At 44.8% G+C, this 24,864-nt stretch overlaps 1 protein-coding gene across 1 annotated transcript in view; it reads left to right on the top strand.

The window, feature by feature from the left end:
- Window positions 1–24,864, top strand: part of PI4KA (phosphatidylinositol 4-kinase alpha) — a 98,546-nt gene that overhangs the window by 59,029 nt on the left and 14,653 nt on the right. The window contains exons 25-47 of the mRNA XM_060269495.2: window positions 505–629; window positions 786–867; window positions 1,811–1,894; window positions 4,164–4,253; window positions 4,536–4,655; window positions 5,233–5,325; window positions 5,961–6,117; window positions 8,446–8,573; window positions 10,208–10,366; window positions 11,644–11,795; window positions 12,998–13,105; window positions 13,833–13,960; window positions 14,052–14,171; window positions 16,086–16,165; window positions 16,806–16,999; window positions 17,439–17,529; window positions 18,697–18,864; window positions 19,324–19,377; window positions 20,416–20,536; window positions 20,819–20,948; window positions 23,311–23,381; window positions 24,087–24,159; window positions 24,757–24,827. Coding sequence (XP_060125478.1) covers window positions 505–629; window positions 786–867; window positions 1,811–1,894; window positions 4,164–4,253; window positions 4,536–4,655; window positions 5,233–5,325; window positions 5,961–6,117; window positions 8,446–8,573; window positions 10,208–10,366; window positions 11,644–11,795; window positions 12,998–13,105; window positions 13,833–13,960; window positions 14,052–14,171; window positions 16,086–16,165; window positions 16,806–16,999; window positions 17,439–17,529; window positions 18,697–18,864; window positions 19,324–19,377; window positions 20,416–20,536; window positions 20,819–20,948; window positions 23,311–23,381; window positions 24,087–24,159; window positions 24,757–24,827 — 2,599 coding nt within the window. The remainder of the gene's footprint in view (window positions 1–504; window positions 630–785; window positions 868–1,810; window positions 1,895–4,163; window positions 4,254–4,535; window positions 4,656–5,232; window positions 5,326–5,960; window positions 6,118–8,445; window positions 8,574–10,207; window positions 10,367–11,643; window positions 11,796–12,997; window positions 13,106–13,832; window positions 13,961–14,051; window positions 14,172–16,085; window positions 16,166–16,805; window positions 17,000–17,438; window positions 17,530–18,696; window positions 18,865–19,323; window positions 19,378–20,415; window positions 20,537–20,818; window positions 20,949–23,310; window positions 23,382–24,086; window positions 24,160–24,756; window positions 24,828–24,864) is intronic.

The raw sequence follows: 24,864 nt of genomic DNA, 5'->3' as shown, positions 1-24,864 counted from the left end.
TAATAATAATAAACCTTTATTGTCACTACACCAGCTGTGTGCAGGTCATTCACATGACACCGACCCATGAAATCGTTACTTGTATTTCCTTAAATTTATGTGGAACTGAAAAGCAGTGTGGTTCTTTTGGAGAGAGATCTATCGATTGCATGAATTCAGGGCTCATTTTTCTTACATTGCAAAGCAATAGCAAATGCTCTAGGTGGTTATGGCAGAACCTTTCTGAGGAGCAAACTTGAGAATGGTTTTTTATTGAGTACTGATCAAAATAGGACATTAGGGTTGAGCAAGCTGGCTACTGTCTTGCTGTTACTCTCTACCCCACTCATTAATGGTGCTAGATAAGAGATAAATCATAATGTAAAGCTAAGTCCTATTTTCCTATAGCAGTCTTAGACATTTCTATCCAGATATGAGCGTACATAGTATTGCGACCTTAAGCAGTGTTTTAGCAACTGTTTTAAAGGAACAACAAAAAGCCTCATGTTCCTCTTACACGTTTAGGCTAAAACGAAAGAAAACGAAGAAGAGCTGGAAAGACATGCTCAGTTTTTGCTGGTGAATTTCAATCATATTCATAAGAGGATCAGACGGGTTGCCGATAAGTACTTATCTGGCCTTGTAGACAAGTGAGTGTATTTTTAAATATGCTGTCCTTATTTTGATGTTCATGCGTTAGCAACTCTCCCTTGGTTTCTGTAATTTCCTCCCTTCATTCCCACCCTCTGCTTTGTGTAACAGCTAGACTGACGAAGCCTTTTGTACATGTCTTTTTTTGTTTCAAGGTTCCCTCACTTACTCTGGAGTGGGACAGTGCTGAAGACCATGTTAGATATCCTCCAGACCCTCTCCCTGTCATTGAGCGCAGTAAGTATTTTCATATTAACCATACCATTATTATTCGATTGTGAAACACCTTTGTAAGAGTTCTTGAACTGCGTATGTTGCTCTGCCCACATTTGCTTCTGCAGAAAGTTGACCAGAAGCAATTGTGTCCCTTGGGCTGAAACATGGTTCCTTATCCTTGAAATAACTGGCCAGCCCCTCTTCGTTTCCTCCAGGATGTTCTATTTCACTTCTCCCTTGGTTTTCTGTTCCTTCCCACAAAAGACACTTGTCATTGTCCAATAACTGAGGATGCTCAACCTTTACTGGGGCTGTTGAAAACTCCTAGGGCTTTTCCCTTGAAAACCTTTTGAATTTCTGCACACGTTGGGTTCTCCCATGCATGCTGATACTTCCCTCTAGAGCAGGCATCCCCAACCTGCGGTCCTCCAGATGTTGTAGCCTACAACTCCCATGATCCCTAGCTAACAGGACCGGTGGTCAGAGATGATGGGAATTGTAGTCCAAAACATCTGGAGGGCCGAAGGTTGGGGGTGCCTGCTCTAGAGTAAATCTTACACAAATCCGGAGTGGAGTCCCTAAGCTGGTTGGGTGGCGCCTTGTACAACTCCTGCAGCCAAGCTGGTGCCACAAATGTATTGCTCTGCTTTCCTCTGGACCCTACCAGCGAGGTGTGGGTCTTGTTGTCTGGGCAGCCCGGGATTTCCATACACACTGCCCAGGCTTGCGCCTCGGGGAAGTCACTTCAGTGCTGCAAACGCAGCAAAAACAACTTGGGAGGCAGTAGTTACAAATTACCAGTCTCTGCAGCCACAGCAGGCACTGTGATTCTGCAGCAGTTTGACTCTGCCCCTGGAGGCGCACTCCATTGTCTTTTGAGACAGATGGATGTCAACACACAGCATTTCTAAGACGGTTAGAAATGTGATCTGATTCTTGTTAAAAGGTTTGTTTTCCTTTTCAGGACATTCACAAGGACCAACCCTACTATGACATTCCAGACGCCCCATATAGAATTACTGTTCCCGATACATACGAAGCTAGAGAGGTAAGACACTCCAGGATGTAGAAATATGAATTGAGGTTTACTGTGACCTTTTCTAAATTTGCATCTTCTTGCTCCTGCACGTGGTTAATGCTTGAAGGCGACTTAAATTACTTAGGTCTGGCCTCATATATATATATATTTTCCTTCCGGATAATTTGGAACATTTCTGTTTCCTTGCACTGCAGCAGTATTGAACTGCGAAGGCCTCTCTGTGAAAGACAGGAGTAGCATTTTGTCTGCCTTTGCCAGGCTGGAATAGATGGGCTTACCTTGTTGCATATGGGTGGAAAAATAGGGGGGGAAAATAGAAATATAGTACTTTATTGTTACCGTACCACTTGTTTACAGTGCGATTAAACGAATCCCCCTCCCAATCTCTTGGTCCTTGTCGCTCTGTGTGCTGTCGTACTACCACCAACCCCTAACATCAGCTGCAATGTTGCTGTCTTCCATTCAGCAGCCTCACAGCCCATGGGTAAAAACTATTCTTTAACCTGTTGGTGGGGCTTATCATGAGCAAGAGCCCATCTTCCTCCCCGCTTGCCCAGTGTGCCCACCCCATTTCTTTTGTCCTAGATGTCCACATGTGGGGATTGGTACATAGGAAGCTCCCTTATACTGAATCAGGCTGATTTGGTCCTGCTTGACAGTGGCTCTCTGGGGAGGCTGGGGGATGGACCTTCTGCATGCCAAGCAGAGGCTCTGCCACCAAGCTATTATTGGTGAAAGGTGTGACGGAAAAGTTGGTTCCACAAGTGTTTCTTTTTACCTTTTTTCTCCTGCCAGCAAATGGTTAAAGAACGTCAGCCTCTGATTGGCTGTGGTTCTAGGAGGGAGAGTTTAAAAGGAGAGGCTTTGGAGGGAGTTAGTGTGCTTAGTGGGTAGTTGAGTTGAGCTGGTCGAGGAGAGAGGTTGGGAGGTAGGTAGGAAGATAGGATAGGAGTCTGGTTGAAATACAGAGTGTGTTGAAGAGGGAGAGTTGGATCTGGAGAAAACATCCACTCCGAGTGTACAGTGAAGGACTTGAATGTAGTGTCCTGCAGGAGTAATAGGACCGGATCTTGCTGGGAGACTGAGGGAGCGTAGGAGCTGAAAAAGATCAGTCTACTTAGATCTCAAACTAGTCTGGAGGGGGAAGACTTTTCTGAGGAAAGAAGAGACTCCCAAAACCCAGTGAAGGAAGGGGGGGTGTGGCGAGCCCTTAAGACTATTCCCGAAAGCACCTCCGATGGAGTTGTTAAAGGGGTGAGTAATTGAAGGAAAGTGCCGCCTTAGAAAGAAACCAAACCATAAAGCCGAAACCTCTGAAAATAAATTGAAGTGAACTAGCGTATTATTATTGAAGTAACTTAAGTTTCTCCACTTGTATTATATTACCTTGTTTTAAAAATAAATATTTATTTTTTATTTTAAAAAACACACACACTTGAGACTCCAACTTATTGGTTATCCCCCTCACAAAGACCCCCCCCCCGGATACTCTGGGATAGTTAGGTTTTGTTTTTAAGCCTTCGGTTAAACGGTTGTTCAGTGAGGTGGGGGCAATATATTTAAGTGAGAGTGGGCACATCGGCGTGAGCGGTAACTGAGGCGCCGAGCTCGTCACAAAATGCAGATAGGAAATCTAATTAAGAAAGAAAAGAAACCAAATTCTGCTCAGGCTTGTTTGAAATTAAAGGACCTAAGTTAGCCGTGTCTATTAATTTTAGAGGTTCAACTCTATGAGTAGGACCAGCCACCCAAATAATACTAAATACATTTATCAAATATTAATAATGTGGGGGGGGGATTGAACACCATGATCAATGTTCTAGATAAAGCGCAGGAATCGAATGCACAATTTGAAACCATGCCAGAGCTTGCTTGGCTTTTCAAATGTGCCAGCAGTTTTATTGCCGCATTTTGGATAGTTTGCATGTGCGCCTGACCCAGCTTAATACTTGCTTTACAGTCGTACCTTGGAAGTCGAATGGAATACATTCCAGAAGTACATTCGACTTCCAAAACATCTGGAAACCAAAGCTTGGCTTCTGATTGGCTGCAGGAAGCTCCTGCAACCAATCAGAAGTCACGGAAGCCCCGTCGGGCATTTGGCTTCCAAAAATAGTTTGCAAACCTGAACACTCATTTCCAGGTTTGCAGCGTTCCGGGAGCCAAAATGTTTGAGAACTAAGCTGTTTGAAAACCAAGGTACGGCTGTATTTTGCTTTTATTATTCAGCACAACAATTCATTTTACCAGCTGATTGTTTTGTGTCTCTCTTTTTTAGAGTATAGTAAAGGATTTTGCGGCACGCTGTGGAATGATCCTCCAAGAAGCCATGAAATGGGCCCCTTCGGTCACCAAATCTCACTTGCAGGTAACTTCTGCAAGTTGTAGCTAAATATTGGTGTGTGTGTGTGTGTGTGTGTGTGTGTGTGTGTGTGTGTGTGTGTAGATGGAGGTATATCTAAAACAAGGCACTCCCTCTCTTCTCCCACAGAAGGGAATGCCATTTTCGGTATATTGTATTAGACATTGTTTCAAAGTAGTATCAGTATCAAACTTTATTTCGGTCACAGACCAGCATAAGATAAAACATATGGACCTCGTTTTAAATTTTCTGCTTGCACTCAGACTATTCTCTCCGCTCTTCTTTCAGGAATATTTAAACAAGCATCAGAACTGGGTCTCTGGCCTGTCCCAGCACACAGGGCTGGCTATGGCCACGGAGAGCATCCTCCACTTCGCAGGCTACAACAGGCATAACACAACTCTGGGGGTGAGTGAGGACAGTCACCTCTTTGGTTAACTGGCCAGGGTTTGCTGTGTTTTTTTCTTGATTTTGTGGCTATTTTATACAAGTAGAGCCCAGTGCTCTCTGGAGATTAAAGAGTTTTTATTGAGGAGGGGTACGCTCTGAATTCACGTAACACTTTCAAGTTTTCCAGCGCCATACACCTCAGTTGCATCGTAGTGCCTGAGCTTGCTTTTTCCCAACTGCCTCCCGGTCCCTTTCCCCCTTTTGTGTCCTGTTTTTTAGATTGGAAGCCTGCAGGCAGGGACTGTCTTATAACTGGGGTCGGTAAGCCGCTGCAGGAGTCTTTTCCTGGCTAAAGAGTGGGATTAAAACACCACCTAATTCAGTTAGCAGATTCACTGCCACAAGACGTGGTGATGGGTACGAGCTTAGTTAATTTTAAAGGCGAGGGGGCTGGACAGATCCATAGCATACCACTGAATACCATTTGCTGGACAGCAGCAGAAGAGGGTGGTGTGTGTGTGTGTGCGCGCACACACACACACACACACACACACACACACACCACTTACATAGTAATCATATGTTTTTTTTGTAGGCAACCCAGTTAACTGAAAGGCCTGCCTGTGTAAAGAAAGACTATTCCAACTTCATGGCTTCACTTAACTTGCGAAATCGCTATGCTGGAGAAGTAAGTACAGCAGTCTAAGCTCTGTGGCATTAAAACAGGGGTCATTATTTGTTTCCCTCTTGCTTTGTTTCTCTTCGCTAAAGTGAGTGAGATTTGCTCATTTAAATCAACTGTTTATTGTAGCATGAAACATTATTTTGAACATTATACATTTTAGTATCTAAAACATTTTATGTAGAAGTGAAAACAAACCGAGTAACATTTGTTGCATCCATCATATTCTTCCTGAGCTCCTAGTACTTTTCAAAGCTTTTGGTTGACCAGGGATTCTTTCGTGGATCATTACGTGCAAACAAGATGTTTAAACTTTGCTATTCAAAAGGGATGCATGAGAATATTCGGGAATGTTTTATTTTAATGATTTTTACCCAGCTCTTCTTTACCTGAAAATAAACTCAAAAGTGGCTTGCAGAATCAGATCGATTAAAACATGATGAAATAAAGGCAACTCACACAATGCAGAATCCCCATTTTGCACAGGCTATAATAGTAATCTTGCCATGCTTTGACAGGGGCTGAAAAGCTCTTCTTAGCCGTGGAGTAATTGGAAAACATCCATGTGACCACAAAGATAAACACTAGACATTTAAAGGTTTTTGCAAGCCGTGTTAACTGACGGGAAATTCTCTTAACAGGTCGCTGGGATGATTAATTACTGTCACGCCACAGGCCGCACCTCAGATCTCAGTAAACTAATGATCAAGCAGCTCAACGAGGCCCTGGAACCAGGCCAGCCTGAACACTACACTCAAGTCATGTTTAAGATGACAGCCATGTTGATAAGTAGCAGAGGTAAGGACAACAGTTCAATTTTCCTAGCTCTGCCATGTGTACGTGCATATATACATGCTTTAGAGAGAGAAGCCACAGAAAAGGATGCTGAAAGAAGAATTTCAAACTGGTTCTTTTGTTTCTCTATAAAAGAGAATTCTGTCCACTGGTTGATGGGCAAATAATTATTCAGCTTTGTACAGCTGTAAGGATGTTTGTTTGTTTGTTTGTTTAATCAATCAATCAATCAATCAATCAATCAGTCATAGAATCATAGAATCATAGAATCATAGAATCATAGAGTTGGAAGAGACCACAAGGGCCATCCAGTCCAACCCCCTGCCAAGCAGGAAACACCATCAAAGCATTCCTGACAGATGGCTGTCAAGCCTCTGCTTAAAGACCTCCAAAGAAGGAGACTCCACCACACTCCTTGGCAGCAAATTCCACTGCCGAACAGCTCTTACTGTCAGGAAGTTCTTCCTAATGTTTAGGTGGAATTTTCTTTCTTGTAGTTTGAATCCGTTGCTCCGTGTCCGCTTCTCTGGAGCAGCAGAAAACAACCTTTCTCCCTCCTTTATATGACATCCTTTTATATATTTGAACATGGTTATCATATCACCCCTTAACCTTCTCTTCTCCAGGCTAAACATACCCAGCTCCCTAAGCCGTTCCTCATAAGGCATCGTTTCCAGGCCTTTGACCATTTTGGTTGCCCTCTTCTGGACACGTTCCAGCTTATCAGTATCCTTCTTGAACTGTGGTGCCCAGAACTGGACACAATACTCCAGGTGAGGTCTGACCAGAGCAGAATACAGTGGTACTATTACTTCCCTTGATCTAGATGCTATACTCCTATTGATGCAGCCCAGAATTGCATTGGCTTTTTTAGCTGCTGCATCACACTGCTGACTCATGTCAAGTTTGTGGTCAACCAAAACTCCTAGATCCTTTTCACATGTACTGCTCTCAAGCCAGGTGTCTCCCATCCTGTATCTGTGCCTTTCATTTTTTTTGCCCAAGTGTAGCACTTTACATTTCTCCTTGTTAAAATTCATCTTGTTTGCTTTGGCCCAGTTGTCTAATCTGTTAAGGTCATTCTGAAGTGTGATCCTGTCCTCTGGGGTGTTAGCCACCCCTCCCAACTTGGTGTCATCTGCAAACTTGCTCAGGATTCCCTCAAGCCCATCATCCAAGTCATTGATAAAGATGTTGAACAAGACTGGGCCCAAGACAGAACCCTGTGGCACCCCACTAGTCACTACTCTCCAGGATGAGGAGGAGCCATTGATGAGCACCCTTTGGGTTCGGTCAGTAATCCAGCTACAAATCCACTGAATGGTAGCATTGTCTAGCCCACATTTTACCAGCTTCTTTACAAGAATATCATGGGGCACCTTGTCAAAGGCCTTGCTGAAATCAAGATAGGCTACATCCACAGCGTTCCCTTCATCTACCAGGCTTGTAATTCTGTCAAAAAATGAGATCAGATTAGTCTGACATGACTTATTTTTCAGGAACCCATGCTGACTTTTAGTGATCACAGAGTTTCTTTCTAGGTGCTCACAGACTGTTTGCTTAATGATCTGCTCTAGAATCTTTCCTGGTATTGATGTCAGGCTGACTGGGCGGTAATTGTTTGGGTCCTCTCTTTTCCCCTTTTTGAAAATAGGGACAACATTTGCCCTCCTCCAGTCTGCTGGAACTTCGCCTGTTCTCCAGGAATTTTCAAAGATTATTGCCAGTGGTTCTGAAATCACCTCTGCCAGTTCTTTTAATACTCTTGGATGTAGTTCATCTGGCCCTGGAGACTTGAATACATCTAAACTAGCCAAGTATTCTTGTACTACCTCCTTACTTATTCTGGGCTGTGTTTCCCCTGCTGAATCATCTGCTCCATATTCTTCAGGTCGGGCGTTGTTTTCTTTCTTGGAGAAGACTGAGGCAAAGAAGGCATTGAGTCTCTTGCCCATGCTTCACCATTAGGTCCCAGGGCACATTACAGCTATTTATTTAAATATTTGTAGACCACACTTTTTAGGGGGGGGATGCATACAACACACAAAATTGCAACAGCATCACTAAAAGCATCAGTGCCTACCCTTAGATCGTAGGGTTGCAGGATTAAATAGCTACGGATGCTTATATTTGAACAAAATGTTTGTGTGATAAATGCAAAATGTTGCTTAATTTTTTTTGTAACTTATGCACCACTCCTTTCATTTCTTCCCTGGAGTCCCGTTAATTTAAGTGGGTCTACATTAAGTATGGCTACGTCTGGACCCAACCCATTTAAAATGCTTTTTTTTAAAAAAAGTATATGGCTACATATAAATGTTTCCATTTCAGACACTGACCCTCAGCTCTTGCATCACCTGTGTTGGGGCCCGCTGCGAATGTTCAGCGAGCACGGCATGGAAACGGCCATCGCTTGTTGGGAATGGCTGCTCGCTGCCAAGAATGGGATAGAAGTGCCGGTAAGGAAAACACAATCACTCGCAGCACAATCTGAGATGTGTTTACGCAGAAGTTAATGTGTTCAGGGGTGCTTACTGTCCCTAGTAACTCTCTTCATGGTTGCAGTCTTAAGAGTCATTCTCCAGAAGGAATCTGGAGTAAAAATTTGAATAGATGCGTGTTTAAAATCACCTGTGCTAGAAATTATTTCTTCTCCGTCTGTTGGGTGGAAGAGGATCTCCAGGGCTTGTTACCTCCTTCCTCTTGTTCTGTAGGTGAGGTTTATGAAATAACTTGGAAGTATCTTGCTAGAAGGATGTCCCTTGCTAGTTCCAGACCTGCTGGTTTCTCTCCGTTGACTTTGCAAGACTGGACTAATCCTCTCCCAGCTCCCCCTGTTATTTAGCCAGAGTGGAAGGGAGTCCTATCCACCTCATTTCCCCTTCTGTTTGGTGTTTCTAATTACATAATGCACAATAATAATATATAACTATCCAGCTATTAAAGCATACTTAGTGCATTTGTTTTTGCTGCAAATATAGCAGAAAGGAAAGCGAAAGACGCAACGTAAGCTCACATTAACTGTAAGAGTAACCCCACCAATCCTAATTTAAACACATATATTGATGTAGGTTGTCCATAGATAACTGACAGTTAAGCTGTCAGCATTTCACTTAAACTCCACTCAGTCTCTCCTGATTGGCTGATGGTCTCACTAACTGTCACTGGTTGCTGGGTCACCAGGAGGCAGACCCAGGGCCTGTCCATCAGAGGGAGCACCAATAATACAGCACCCCTGACTTCTCCCATAGTCACCACTCACTCTCCATAGCTTGAGAGGCATAGAGACATGAAGATCACGGTCTTCAACTTCCACTGCCATCTCTGCAATAGTAGTGACACTTTTAGGCCCAGTAGGAGCAGGATAACCATGTGGGTGGTGCTGTGGTCTAAACCACTGAGCCTCTTGGGCTTGCCAAGCAGAAGGTTGGCAGTTCAAATCCTTGCAACGGGGTGAGCTCCCGTTGCTCTGTCTCGGCTCCTGCCAAACTAGCAGTTCAAAAGCACGCCAGTGTAAGTAGATAAATAGGTACCACAGTGGCGGGAACGTAAACGGTGTTTCCGTGCGCTCTGGTTTCCGTCACTGTGTCCCATTGCACCAGAAGCGGTTTAGTCCTGCTGGCTACATAACCTGGAAAGCTGTCTGCAGACAAATGCCAGCTCCCTCGGCCTGAAAGTTAGATGAGCACCGCAACCCCGTAGTCACCTTCGACTGGACTTAACCTTCCGGGGTCCTTTTTTATATGTAACTACTGTGCTTGCCATATCACTTCCACACATTGGGTGGAGGTAGTTTGTAAAGATTGTGCCATGAGATGTAGAAATGCAGTCAGTTTTTCTAGCAAGAGTAGATAACTTGGGGTAATTTTCTTTGAAAGCGGCCTCACGTTGCTTTTGGAATACATGTGTGTTTAAGGGAAATATTCTAAAAATATCCCATGAGCTAGGTGTACACATGCATGCATTTCTGTGTACTAACTAGCATACAGAATCAAAGAAGTGTGTCTCAGAGTTCACTGTATACCCCACCATTTAGAATAGCAAGCAGGAAATGAAGCAAACGTTTGTGTTCCTCTTCCCTCCTTCCTCCCAGTTCATGCGAGAAATGTCAGGGGCCTGGCAAATGACCGTGGAGCAGAAGTTTGGCCTGTTCTCTGCCGAGCGGAAAGAAGCAGATCCCTTAGCTGCTTCGGAAGAGAGCCAGCCCATACCGTGTCCACCGGAGGTCACACCACATTACATCTGGATAGAAGTAAGTGCTCCTCTCCTGCAGTCGCTAGATGCTTACAGCAGAGATGGAGCAATGTCCTGTGCTGGTGGATTAGTGCCCACGGGAGAGTCGGGAGGGTACAGATCCAGCAAGCATTCTGGAATGGAAGGAGAGGCTATCCAAGGTTTTGGTCAGGGCTAGGATGCCTGACAAGGGGGCTAGTATCAGATCTTTCAGGACCCTGGACAGAGCCCTTGGATCAGACAATTTGCACTGGTAAAAGCAGGCATCCCCAAACTTCTGCCCTCCAGATGTTTTGGACTACAATTCCCATCTTTCCCGACCACTGGTTCTGTTAGCTAGGGATCATGGGAGTTGTGGGCCAAAACATCTGGAGGGCCACAGTTTGGGGATGCCTGGGTAAGAGCTTCCAATACCCTTTCAAGGCTTCCTTGTCTGGAGCCTTACAGGGGCAGCCTTTGGGCGCGAAGCCTAGCATTGAAGGGCTAATGCTGATCACATGGCCTGGGTTGGCAGGACCCTAAAGAGTCACCGACAATGGATACTAGATGGAGAAAATACATTCTATGAAGGCAGCTTTGTGTTTTCCTTGCATTACATCATTAAAGGAAATTGATTTGATATCTACAAACCTAAGGAGTGATTCTTTAAGTAGCAAACTCTTCCGATGAAATGCTAGACAGCAAAAGTTGTTCCGTTTTCCCATTGGCAATGCAAGGCTATCAGGTTGGGCTATGACACCACCTGGTGGCTGAAGGCAGGATGAACATTTTGGGAAGTAGACAGCTCTCAGAACCACTGTCAAACAGCTCTTGCTGTCAGAAAGTTCTTCCTGATGTTTATATGTCACCTTCTCACGAAACGTCAGGGCAGTGTACAGCAACATTAAAAAAAAGATCCCCAAAGCCACTAAAATGACTGACTACTCAGAAAAAATCAAGCAAATTGCATGGGCTTGTTGGCATAAAGTCTTCAAGAGACTCCTGAAAATCGAAAGCCTGCTGAATCGCTCTGCTGGAACGGTGTGGCAGTAATGCAGCACGGTGGCAGTAAATGCCGGATTTGTAGTTGAAGCTGTTCCGGTCTCTGTAACACAGGTAACAATTAGGAAGGCTCCTTCATATGATCTTGGGTGATCGGGCTGGGATAGGAGGGCTTTTATGTTCTCCTCTTCTGAGATCCTTCAAAGTGTAAGCATGGCTTGTGGGCAGTGAGTTCTGTAAATTTAAAAGTGAGCTTGCAGTCCATGTTTTAATTCTGCTGAGCGATACATATAAACATTTCTCTTGTTGACACAGTTCCTGGTGCAGAGGTTTGAAATCGCAAAGTACTGTAGCTCTGACCAGGTGGAAATCTTCTCCAGTCTACTCCAGCGATCCCTTTCTCTGAACATTGGGGGATCAAAAGGCAGTATGAATCGGCACGTGGCAGCGATTGGGCCACGTTTCAAGTAAGTTGGCATGCTTTTTTTTGTAAAGAAAGAAATAGGAAAATGCAACATGGGAAAGGCTTTGAACTTGGATGTATCCTATCCTAGCGTCTGGCTCTGTTACAAGGGTAGCCAATATGGAGCCCTCCAGATATTGTGGACTCTACCACCCATCATCCCTGACCGTTGGCCAGTGGGACTTGGTGTCCTCAACATCTGGGGACATCGTGTTGGTTAGCCTTGCTCTGTTGCACCCAACTATGTGCAAAAGACAATGAGCCTAGGACAGATCTCTAGTTGGGAGATGGATAAAAAGGTGTTCACTGGCTCTCTGTTAATAAATCAGCCAAATCCATTGATATGGAGCCATCTTGAAGATGGTGGGTCAGCCTAACTCATTGTTTGCACCTCTACTCACATGACCAAAAGCAAAACCAAACCTATTTCCTGTGTTCTTTGCCACACCTGTAGTGTGAATCATGAATGGAATCCCGGTCAGAGCTATGAAACTTAAATGGGCGTGATATTTCAGATAAGAATAGGTTTAATTGTCAATTACATTGATAGGACAATGTAAGCAGGACACAATCTAGGGTAGGTTAGAGTGGGAATGTAGGATTAGCAGTTCTGTGGTTTCCATGTTCCACTTGTCTAAATTATAGATTTTGGAAGTAGTGACTCAGAGGGAGAGTTAACCCCTCTTTCATCTCTTCGGAGCCATTCTGCCTTTGCACCACCGAAATCTGGAACCGACCAGCTTTCCTTCAGCACTGGATTTTGACTGCTCTCAATAAAACACCATGCTGCTGAAGGGTACAGCGGGATCACATTGCAGGGGTGCCTTCATTTTTATTTTCATTTTTTAAAAAGAGAACTTGCACTTGCAGCCTTGGTGCAATAAAACAGGGCTAGGGAATCCCTGTGGCCTTCCAGATGTGTTTGGACTCCAGCTCCCATCAGCTCCAGCCGCCCCAGGTGTGATGGGAGTTGTAGTCCAGCAACATCTGGAGGGCCAAAGGTTTCCCACCCCTGCAATCAGGCATCCTCTATTAAAAGTGGCAAGCATTGTGTGTGTTTGCCCCCGTTCAGAGCAAGTGTTGTAACAGGCTCCTGACCCCAATCAGTAATATATGCTTGATAGGAAACCTGTTAGCATGTGTAGGGAAGAGTATTCGCATGCCTTTTCATGTATTTATGTATTCATTACTTTTGGGATTGTTTAGGCTGCTGACTCTGGGATTGTCCCTGCTTCACGCTGACGTTGTCCCAAATGCAACGATTCGCAATGTCTTGAGAGAGAAGATATATTCAACTGCTTTTGATTATTTCAGGTATTGCTGTGTTTTTGCTCCTTACTTAACCATGTGAGAAAGGTAAAGTGAACAATCCAAGTGTCCCCCTTCTTTCCTCCCCTGCCCCAACATACCAGCACAGCAATAAGATATTGCAACTCTGTATGTTTTAGGTAGCTGCCCTGAAAGTGGACAAGAGCCAAGAGTTAAGAAAGGGTGGCAGCTTTGAACTGTGCTCCTAATAGCCTGGTTATGCGAATGAGTCTTGGGCTCATCTGCTCCCTCTTTTTCTCTGGATGATCAGAGTCTTTTACTTCAGTTTTAACTGCAGTATTAAAAAAAGAGAGAGTCAACTTTAAGCTATGATTTATAATCCTGGCTTGTTTCCCTAAACCAGCTATGGTTAAGCTGTGGCCCTACAGATGCTGTTGTACTACAACTCCCATAATCCCCAGCCAGCATGGTCAGTGATCAGAGATGATGGGATTTGTAGTCCAGTGATATCTGAAGAGCTGCAGGTCACCCATCCCTGCCCTACGTCATAGTTAAGTTTAGCCACAGCTTAAGGTTTGGGCAGAACAATAGACTGCAGTTGATTGAAAATGGAAGTGAAAGCTGACTATGTTTTCTTCGCTTTTGTACCAAAGGAGAGGGGATGAGGGGGGTACACGAGCTCAAGGTTCATGTAAACATTAAAGCATAGTTTAGCATTTCATCTCAACCCGAAGCACCTGCACTCTTCTGATTTATGCTTTGTGTGCTTAAGCTCTGCTCCGAAGTGTCCAACCCAAGGAGAAAAGAGGCTGCGCGAGGATATCATCATCCTAATCAAGTTTTGGACTGCCATGTTCTCCGACAAGAAATATTTGACAGCCAGCCAGCTTGTTCCTCCCGGTGGGTCTTAGATAAGAAGCTACAAAACAACTTTCCTTTCCCTTTTTTCAGTTGTCTGGCTGGGTGACGGGATGCTTCCTTTTCTTTTCAGATAATCAAGATACACGGAGCAACCTGGACATCACTGTTGGGTCTCGGCAGCAAGCCACCCAGGGATGGATAAATACATACCCTTTGTCCAGCGGCATGTCAACGATGTCCAAGAAATCAGGTCTGTCTCACGTGACACTGCCTTATCCTGAGCATTGCTAAACCATTCTTAATTTATGTTTTATAACTCTCATCCCCACAAGGAGAGAGCAAAATGGCACACATACCTGCTCATTTGATTCTCTGCAAAACCCTTAGAAGTATGTTAGGTCTAGACAGAATGACTTGATCAAGGTCATGCAGTGTCAGGAGGCTGTCAGCGGCTCAGGGCTGGTTGCCCAGGAAAGTATAAAGACAAGGGAAAGTTTCTTACCATCCTTTTTTATTTCAGTCTTTACAGAGAGAGGCTATAGAACCCAGCCTCTTGGATAATGGCGTTGTCCCAAGTGAATCTCCACACACCCCTCGTCTCTCCCACTTCCTCATTCGTCACTTCTATAGATGCTGCTACGTGCCCTCTGTCTTTGAGCCGTTTGCTCTCCTACTTTTAAGGCTTGCCGGCTTCTGGGAGATGGAGGGTCTGGGATGCTATCTAAAGACACCGTGTCAGTCAGCTGCCGCTCCGGTTCTGCCTCCTCTCCCATGATTTCCCAACTTTCCCCCTCATCTGCCTCTGAGCTGTGACCTCCCTCAAACCCCTGTTGTCAATCTATACTGTCTTCCTCTTCCTCCTCCCTGGAAGGGCCAGGATAGGGAGGCAGTCTCCACCATTCCTTCTCTGCCCAGTCCCTGACACCCAGGGAGTTTTCATGGCTGAGTGAGCACTGAAGCAGGATCTCTCCAGTCCTGCTATTACACTAAATTGGCTTAGTATTACATGTTTTGGCCGACAACAGGTCTGCCAGTTTAAGGTTGTTTTTAGCACTGTTTAAGGTTGTTTTTAGCGGCCTTTTATATAAGAAGCCTGTGTTCTGTGTTTTTAATTTTTATATATATGACCCAGTTTCAAGGATGGTTGTTGTAGCAAGAACTTGCACAACATTGACCTCGGCAAGATTCAAAAGTAAGGTTTCAATTCCCACCGTTTCCGGGTCTGTGCATCTCTAAATGCAGAGAATGCATTATCATTGTTATAATAAGATTTCTTCTCTGTGCTTCCCTATGCCGTCCCAGGGCAAGTTATAACACTTTGAAAGTGCCATACTAGAATCAGTTAAAACAAATTTGCAGTCAAGAGAATAGGTGGGGCCTACAAAATACACATTTGAGGTGTCAGTGGCCAGAGTAAGGAATTGTTTCATCAGCATATGATGCGTATTTCAAGTGCTTCCACAATTCTGTAGTCAAAGCTGTAGTTTGACTACATAGTAGTCACAATGCTGCACTTATGTGATAGGTAAAGGGTAAAGTGACCCCTGACCATTAGGTCCAGTCGTGACCGACTCTGGGGTTGCGGCGCTTATCTCGCATTATTGGCCAAGGGAGCCGGCGTACAGCTTCCAGGTCATGTGGCCAGCATGATAAAGCCGCTTCTGGCAAACCAAAGCAGCGCACGGAAACGACGTTTACCTTCCCGCTGGAGCGGTTCCTATTTATCTACTTGCACTTTGGCATGCTTTCAAACTGCTAGGTTGGCAGGAGCTGGGACCGAGCAACGGGAGCTCACCCCGTCGCGGGGATTCGAACCGCCGACCTTCTGATTGTTAAGCCCTAGGCTCAGTGGTTTTAACCCACAGCGCCACCTGCGTCCCATATGTGATAGGAAGCTGCTTTATACCAAGTCAAACCCTTGGTCCCTGTCACTCAGTGTTGTCTACGGTGATCGGCAGTAGCTCTCTAGGATTTCAGGCAGGAGTCTGAAATAGTCCGCTGCCTCATGAACGATGCTAAAATAGCACAGCGCTGAAAACCATTGTCCACTTTGGTCACTGCTAAGCAGCGGTTTTGTATGGAATTGGTCTGCCATCAGAAACCCTTACAAAGCAAGAAGATATGAAAAAGAGACTTGAGAAAGCTCACTGTGTTTCTTTTTAAGGGATGTCCAAGAAGACCAATCGAGGTACCCAGCTTCACAAGTACTACATGAAAAGGAGAACGTTGCTGTTGTCACTGCTGGTAAGCTGCTTTTACTTCTTCAGTAGAGTGGATTTGGCTTATACATTTTTGTTAGGCACCAGTAAGCAAGGGTTGAGTTAAGGTAGTGAAGGAAAACGCAGGAAGCTGTTCTGTTCCAGGCCAGACTGTTTGTCCATCTAGTCCAGGCACCCCCAAACCTCGGCCCTCCAGATGTTTTGGACTACAATTCCCATCATCCCTGACCACTGGTCCTCTTAGCTAGGGATCATGGGAGTTGTAGGCCAAAACATCTGGAGGGCCGCAGTTTGGGGATGCCTGATCTAGTCCATGGGTAGACAATATGGTAAAGTCCAGATGTTGCTGGGCCACAACTCCCCATCATCCCTCCCCCAATGCTGGCTGGGCGTGATGGGAGTTGTAGTCCAATAGCATGTGGAGAACACCAACTTGGCTATCCCTGATCTAGTCTAGTCTAGTCTAGTCCCCTCCGTCTGACAGCAGCTTTCCAGGGTCTCTATAAGGGGTCTTTCCCATCCCCTCGCAACATGATTCTTTGAACTGGAGATGCCATGAATTGTGGTCCTCCCACGCAATGCATGCATACTATATGTGCAATGTTTCATCTTTGATCTGACAGAACTTTGTTTTCTCTCCTTTTTTATTTATTTTCCCTCTGAAGGCTACTGAGATTGAACGCCTCATTACATGGTACAATCCTCTCTCATCCCCGGAGCTGGAGCTGGATCAGACCGGGGAGAACAGCGTTGCAAACTGGAGGTCAAAGTACGTCAGCCTGAGTGAGAAGCAGTGGAAAGATAACGTGAATCTGGCATGGAGCATTTCGCCTTACCTGGCCGTCCAGCTTCCCACCAGGTGAGAGTCCCTGTTTAAGGAGGAGATGAGACTTCATTCCACTGATGCTTTCAGGGCAATGACTTTGCTACTTCGACCTTTTGAAATATCTGGGCCCTTTATATTTTGGCATTGTGTGAAATGGACCTCCTGATAAATATGCAGAATGAAGTGATCAGTTGGCCATGAGACTATCTTTGAGTTATCCCGATCCCAACCTGTATATGGCTTTGCACACCAATACAAGCACCTCCAAACCTAACCTAGGTTGACCATCTCAATGAGAACTACTAGGCCTCTACTTGGCCAATCCAGCCTTTGTTCTAAAGGCCGACTCCTTTGGGCCAAAGCTGCAGTACCAAAGGACGTTTCTACCACCTCCTGATGACAAGTAGGGAGAAGGGACCGCGTCGTGTTCATTGTGTCCCAGTAATCCGTTCAAACTGCTTGTCGCTCCTAGGTTTAAAAACACAGAAGCCATCGGAATGGAAGTGACTCGTCTCGTCCGCTTGGACCCAGGAGCAGTTAGCGATGTGCCAGAAGCAATAAAGGTAAGTGTCTGTGCTTGTTCTAGCTGTGCCTGTAACCTAATGCGGATTGCTTACCAACACCACGAGAAACACGTTTGCTGCTCTGAAGATGCTGCTTGGAAGCCTTAGGCCCAAAGTGATCAGGCATCATTTTCCTGGATGCTGTAGCATCATCTAGCCTTCCTTAACCTGGATGCCTCTGGATGTTTTGGACTGCAGGGCCAGCACCTCCTTATTTTAACCAAGCTTGCTGCATCATGACCCTTCAGGCTATGCCAGGGGTCCTCAACCTTTGGGGGCCTTTGGGGGAATGTGCGGTGGTCAAAATGCCTGACACGGAGCAAATTCTGTGCCATGTAAAAATAATAATAATCAGATTCCGGCCCCTCTTTCCATGTGAACAGGGCAAACACAGGAGCAACAGGCGTGGCTGTCCTTTCGCTGCTTGTTTGGTCCCAAGAATTTCTTTCATTTTTTTCAAAATCGCAAAGGTGGAGCATGCTGGTTTTTGTAACCGTGAGGCTTAAACTTGTGGATGGTGAGAACCGGACTTTTCTGCTTTAGTTCCCTGTTTGTAGAATGCTCTCCCCAGGGAGACCTGCCTGGCGCCTTCGCTATATATCTTTAGGTGCCGGGTCAAAACATTCCTGTTCTCCCAGGCCTTGGACTGATTAAACAATCTGTGGTGGTGGTGGGAACGTGTGTGCAGTTTTGTTACGCATTTTTGTTTGTTGTGTATTTTTGTGCTTTTACAGTGGTACCTCGGGTTACGAACTTAATTTGTTCTGGAGGTCCATTCTTAACCTGAAACCATTCTTAACCTGAGGCGTGCTTTTGCTAATAGGGCCTCCCACTGGCGCACAATTTCCGTTCTCATCCTGGGGCAAAGTTCACAGCCTGAGGTACTAGGTCCGGGTTAGCAGAGTTTGTAACCTGAAATGTTTGTAACCCGAAGCATTTGTAACCCGAGGTACCACTGTATCCTGTTAACTGCCCCTGTGTTCCTCAGATGAAGGGCAGTATATAAATTTAACAAACAAGCGAACAAATGGTGTTTAAATGATTAGCAGAAAGGTACAGCATTTTAGAATCTTGCTTCTTTCCAGTGGGCCCTTTCCCATTTTGGCCACTTGAGTGACTCCCGTCTTGGCTTTTTGGTTCATTATTTCCCCTCCTTTCTGCTTTCAGTACCTCGTCACGTGGCACACGATAGATGCAGACGCTCCTGAGCTGAGCCACATCCTTTGCTGGACACCGACAGACCCTCCAACGGGCCTTTCTTATTTTTCCAGCATGTATCCTCCTCATCCTTTGACAGCTCAGTACGGAGTTAAAGTCCTTCGTTCTTTCCCTCCAGTAAGAAACCTGGCCTTTTTTTTTACAGGACGCTCTTAGAACGCATTTGTGCAAAATTAGGGATTTTGGTTTGTTGTCTCTGTGTGCTAGAGGGGAGGAGCAGGGCTCCCCTGATCTATTAGCGTTACTGTGACACGCAAACCGGAACAATATTTTCGTTTGAAATGTTACGTGGCGGCACTTGACAGCATCAGGTTGGGGGAAATTAGTACCTCACCTCTATATTTGTTTTAAAGGGAGCATTTCTTCAAGGTGGGGGCCAACGGGTGGTTGTCAGTAATATTCCAAGCACTGTCATGACGGTAAGGGAGCAATCTTGTTTCTGAAGCCAGGATTAGGTTAAATGTGTTTGCTCTTTCAAGAGAAAATTATTTTCCTTCCCTAACTTGAGAAGAAGCAAATCCTAACTGCTTTTCCCTTTCTTTCTTTTTCTCTTCTTTCCCTGCTCACACCCCCAAGGATGCCATTTTATTTTACATTCCACAGATCGTGCAGGCACTTCGATATGATAAGGTAAGGCTGCACAAGTACTGAATAAGCCAGGAATATTTTTATTTGTTTTAAGGAATGCATCGGCCACCTTTCAGGACAAAAGCCGCCTCCCAAGGCAGCTTGCAAACACTGGTTCAAGCAATATAAAAGTACAGAAAAACAATCCAATTCCAAATTTAAAAACAGCAGTCCTAAAACCCACCATGCAACACCTCAGTAGAAGTTGGAATGAAACAAATATTTCTAAAGCTTGTTTAAAAAGTGGATAGGACCACAGGACTGCTGGAAGAGAGTTCCAGAGATATGGAAGGAGTTGTCTAATGTGTATCCTTCTTAATGCTGAAACAGACTTCTAAACGGTTTACAAGTACAGTGGTACTTTGGTTCCCGAATGGCTTAGTTGTCGAACAAATCGGCTCCCGAATGCCGCAAACCCGGAAGTAAATGTTCCGGTTTGTGAACGTTTTTGGGAAGCTGAACGTCTGATGCGGCTTCTGCAGCTTCCGATTGAGTGCAGGAATCTCCTGCAGCCAATTGGAAGCCGCGCCTTAGTTTTTGAACGGTTTCGGGAGTCGGACGGACTCCCGGAACGGATTAAGTTCGAGAACTAAGGTACAATTGCACAAGCATTAGAATAAAAGAAGCCATAATTTAAAATGTGCGACAAAGCAATCCTCATTAAAACACAGTAAGTGTAGTCATAGAATCATAGACCAACAACAGCTGGAAGGACCCGGGTCGCAAAAGGCCAGAATAAGATCTTAACAGGCGGACGGATTCAAGTGTGAGTGGGTGGTCTGTTATTGTTGGCATCTGTCTGTCTCAGGAGACGGTGGAGGAGTGTGCCTTTGGGGGCGAAGTCAAATTGTTGGAAGGTTGTGGCTGCGAAGACCATTATGGGAGAAATATGTTTTGTTGCAGCTGGGGAAGGTGAAGCACGTGGTTAGGCTGCTGCAGATGCACCAGAGCGGTCCATTAGGCCCTGTTCAAATTTCAGTCCCAAAATGCTACCTCTTGGGGGAAATCCTCTGGGTAATGGGACTCCTTGTGTTTTCTCAGATGGGCTATGTGAGGGAGTACATCTTGTGGGCAGCCGCCAAATCCCAGCTGCTGGCTCACCAGTTCATTTGGAATATGAAAACCAACATCTTCTTGGACGAAGAGGCGCATCAGAAAGACCGTAAGTCCTTTTATCTTGGGCTGTTTCCCGACATCGATGGTGGGGGCCCTTTGACCTCCACATGATGATGGGACTACAACTCCCATCATTCCATCATCAGCCAAGCTGATGGGAGCTGGAGTCCAATCATATACATAGAGCCAAAGCTTCCTTATCTCTGCTTTCCAAATTCCTTGGGTTATGACGTTTGTGGTGCCACCATTTTAGGCCCTCCACCAAAGTTTCCATTATCCAAATTTCATTTTTTTTTATTAAAAAAAAATTGCTTGACTCTTCACGCAGCTGACATCGGGGAACTGCTGGAGCAGCTGGTTGAGGAAATAACGGGCTCATTATCTGGGCCAGCAAAGGAGTTTTATCAACGTGAATTTGATTTCTTCAATAAAATCACCAACGTTTCAGCCATCATCAAGTAAGTAAGAGACGCTCAGAAGATTGCCCTGACAATTAGTGGTCGTGATTGCTCCGCCTGGGGCCTGGATCTCCTCCACCCCCTCAACTTTGGTGGGGCGGTCTCCCCAAAAGATTTGGGGGGCACCCAAACAGCTTGGTCCCCATGAGTTGGCACCCCTGATTTTGGATTAAAATGTAATGGTTTTTTATGTTGTTGTACCACCCCCCTGCCCCCCGGGGTATCTTATGAGAGGGAGGTATATAATTAATTTATACAAATAAATGTATAAATTTATGTAAATGCGGGAAGAATGAACCAGATACATTAGACCACATTTTCTTTTCCTGCAATTATGGTATTAATGCGAGAAGGCGATTGCTGGGTGCTTTGCAGGTGGATGCATCGATTGCGGCATTGCCAACTATTCAGGGGTTACTGTCAGATAATAATGATGGAGTTACTTTAGTGGTGGCTGAGTTGTTGTGCTCGGTTTATGCAGAGAGATTGGGCCACTGTGGAGAGGACCAGGGGATGCTAATTGAAAATTGATATAAAATATTAATTTAATTGATATGTATTTTATTTCATGAAGTCTATAACGTGAATGTTTTATCCATAATTTTGTTCTGAAACTCCTGGACTTGCCATGCCTAATAAAGGTTATAGATTGATTACAAATAAATAAATTAAAATGATTTTTCTCTCTGCTTAAAATATTACTGGTAAAAACCTGCTTATGGCTATATAATGTGTTTTCGTTTGAAAGTGTGAATATTACCGGTATAACGTATTTAGGTTTATGTTTCTAAATACATTGCAAGTCGCTTTTAAGACCTTTGTGTCACAAGCGACTAACAAGTCTCATCAATAGTAATAATAATCATAATAGCAATAAAACAGCTAGCATATTTGCAGAGCTATGCAGGGTCGGGTTTTGTTTCAAATTGGATGGGGGGGCTGTGTGTTGATATTCCTGCTTTTCCTGCATTGCAGGGGGTTGGACTTGATGACCCTTGGGATACCTTCCAACTCTGATTCTATGATCACTGTCATGCTGTGTTATAAACTTTAGTCTGCTGAAGACTTTGCATTTGTAGTAATGTGTGGAAAAAGGAAATTGGCATAATCAAAATACAGGCAACTACAAGCTAGTTATACAGATTGCATTGTCAGGTCTGTAATCTGTATAGTAAATAAATGTATCTATATTTGCATTTGAGATTTGCCTGCCCAGTATGTTTAAACTTGGGCCATTGATTCTCTTTGCCTGATGTTTTTGTGGTTTAGCTGTTTGAACAAGAACTCTTTTATCTTAATTCCCCAAACGGTGACTTGGCCAAGAATAACCTTTTAACTTGATTGCATGGCGGAAAGTCTCCTGAACTTTGAGAGCTGACTCTTCTGAAGCACAAAAATACCTGCTGTTTACTTCTGGCTCTGGGTGGAAACCCCAGACTCTTTTATTGAGCATCTGCTCTCATTGGGCAATGGCATAAATAAAAAAATAAAAAAATTGTCCAGTAGCACATTAGAGACCAACTAATTTTGTTCTGGGTATAAGCTTTCGTGTGCATGCACACAAAAGCTTATACAGTACCTAGAACAGGCATCCCCAAACTTCAGCCCTCCAGATGTTTTGGACTACAATTCCCATCATCCCTGACTACTGGTCCTGTTAGCTAGGGATCATGGGAGTTGTAGGTCAAAACATCTGGAGGGCCACAGTTTGGGGGTGCCTGACCTAGAACAAACTTGGTCTTTTTTAATTTATTTTGACTGCGTCAGACCAACACGGCTACCTACCTGAATCTGGCCAATGACATGTTTTGCAAAAGTAAAACTCTTTCTGTAGACCCAAACTTATCTTCAGGTGACAAAAAAAAATATTGGTCCAGTTTAAGTCTGTTTGGTGTGTGGTAAAACTGCATCATCACCCTCATTGTTGTCTGAATTCCTGGGCCTTTTAGATTTTCCCATCTCATTGGTATCCAGCTATTCCTCTCTTAGAGTAATACCACCTCAATAAGCAGCTGCTCATCCTCCCTAGAGAAAGCTTGAAGAATGGCTTCCAGCCAGTGGCCAATGGCCTCAAAACGAAAGTCCTTGTGCTGTCTCCTGGAGCCAAGCTGTAGGCTTTTAATACCTCTGAGCTTGGATACAGCAGACAAAACACTCTCACAGGATCGGCTGGTTCCAACCTCACCTTTTCTGCTGTCAGACCCTCCCAGTGCTTGTGCGGCAGATTTCCTCATTCATGTTCAGACACAATCTTCTTCTTCTTCTTCTTCTTCTTCTTCTTCTTCTTCTTCTTCTTCTTCTTCTTCTTCTTCTTCTTCTTCTTCTTCTTCTTCTTCTTCTTCTTCTTCTTCTTCCTCCATAGGCCTTACCCTAAAGGTGACGAAAGGAAAAAGGCTTGTTTGAGTGCTTTGTCCGAGGTGAAAGTGCAGCCTGGTAAGGAGATGAACAATTATTATAAAATTTCTTTTCTTTTGGCATTGATCTTGTGCAGGCATCCCCGAACTGCGGCCCTCCAGATGTTTTGGCCTACAACTCCCATGATCCCTAGCTAACAGGTCCAGTGGTTGGGGAAGATGGGAATTGTAGTCCAAAACATCTGGAGGGCCGAAGTTTGGGGATGCCTGATCTTGTGTGAGCTGCCCATGGAGCTTTTTCAGCCGAAAAAAATAAACAGTAGCTGAAATACGCACACACACCCCTCCCACATTACTCCATCTTTATCCCACATGTCAGTCAACCAAGCAGCATTTCTCAATGCTTGCTGGCTGTACAGAAGAATGCCCCGTTTACTCCATCTTTATCTCATATGTCAGTCAACCAAGCAGCATTTCTCTCAGCTAGCTGTTAGTGGGAAAGAGCAGCTAACCATTTCCCCAAGTAATTATACCACTGGCAAACCAATTGCCGTGTGTGTGTGTGTGTGTGTGTCCATGGGAATTAAATTTACTTCCGCGGAAGAGCTTGGGTTTCTTCCAAAGGCTGCAGGCTATGATCTGAATGTGATAGCCACATTGTTTCAGACACTAATTCCTGGACCAGTGTGCAAAGCGATAAGAGGAATGCCTCGTTGAGTTCATTAGCGCACCAACATGGCAGCGTCAAGTTGCTTTACCGAGGAATTCTCTTTCTCTTGGACAGGTTGTTATCTGCCCAGCAACCCCGAAGCGATTGTTTTGGACATCGACTACAAGTCAGGAACTCCTATGCAAAGGTATGGTGGCCTTGTTTTCTTCCTCAGCTCAGTTTGCCTCCAGTAATAAAGACTTACGAATTATGGTGCTGGAGAGTCCCATGGACTGCTAGAAGATCGAACCTATCCATTCTGAAGGAAATCAGCCCTGAGTGCTCACTGGAAGGACAGATCATGAAGCTGAGGCTCCAATACTTTGGCCACCTCATGAGAAGAAAAGACTCCCTGGAAAAGACCCTGATGTTGGGAAAGATGGAGGGCACAAGGAGAAGGGGACGACAGAGGACGAGATGGTTGGACAGTGTTCTCGAAGCTGCCAACATGAGTTTGACCAAACTACGGGAGGCAGTGGAAGACAGGAGTGCCTGGCGTGCTCTGGTCCATGGGGTCACGAAGAGTCGGACACAACTAAATGACTAAACAACAACAACAACAATAAAGACTTGGATTCTCCTCCCCTTCTAAACCAGGGGTGGGGGTGGGGTGTCTGTGGACTACAGCTCCCATCATCCCTTGCAGCCACCATGGCCAATGGTCAAGGGGCTGTAGTCCAACCACATCTGGTCCATTTCCTTTCTGTATTATTATTCACTTTTCCTACTCTTAATGTCCTTCCAGCGCTGCCAAAGCACCTTACTTGGCCAAGTTTAAGGTGAAGCGGTGCGGAGTCAGCGAACTCGAAAAAGAAGGTCAGTACAGTAGCTTCCCAGTATATATGATGTTTGT

This window comes from Zootoca vivipara, chromosome 16, assembly GCF_965207765.1.
Source record: "Zootoca vivipara chromosome 16, rZooViv2.hap1.1, whole genome shotgun sequence".
NCBI lineage: Eukaryota > Metazoa > Chordata > Lepidosauria > Squamata > Lacertidae > Zootoca > Zootoca vivipara.
This window is presented reverse-complemented; position numbering and strand designations above follow the sequence as displayed.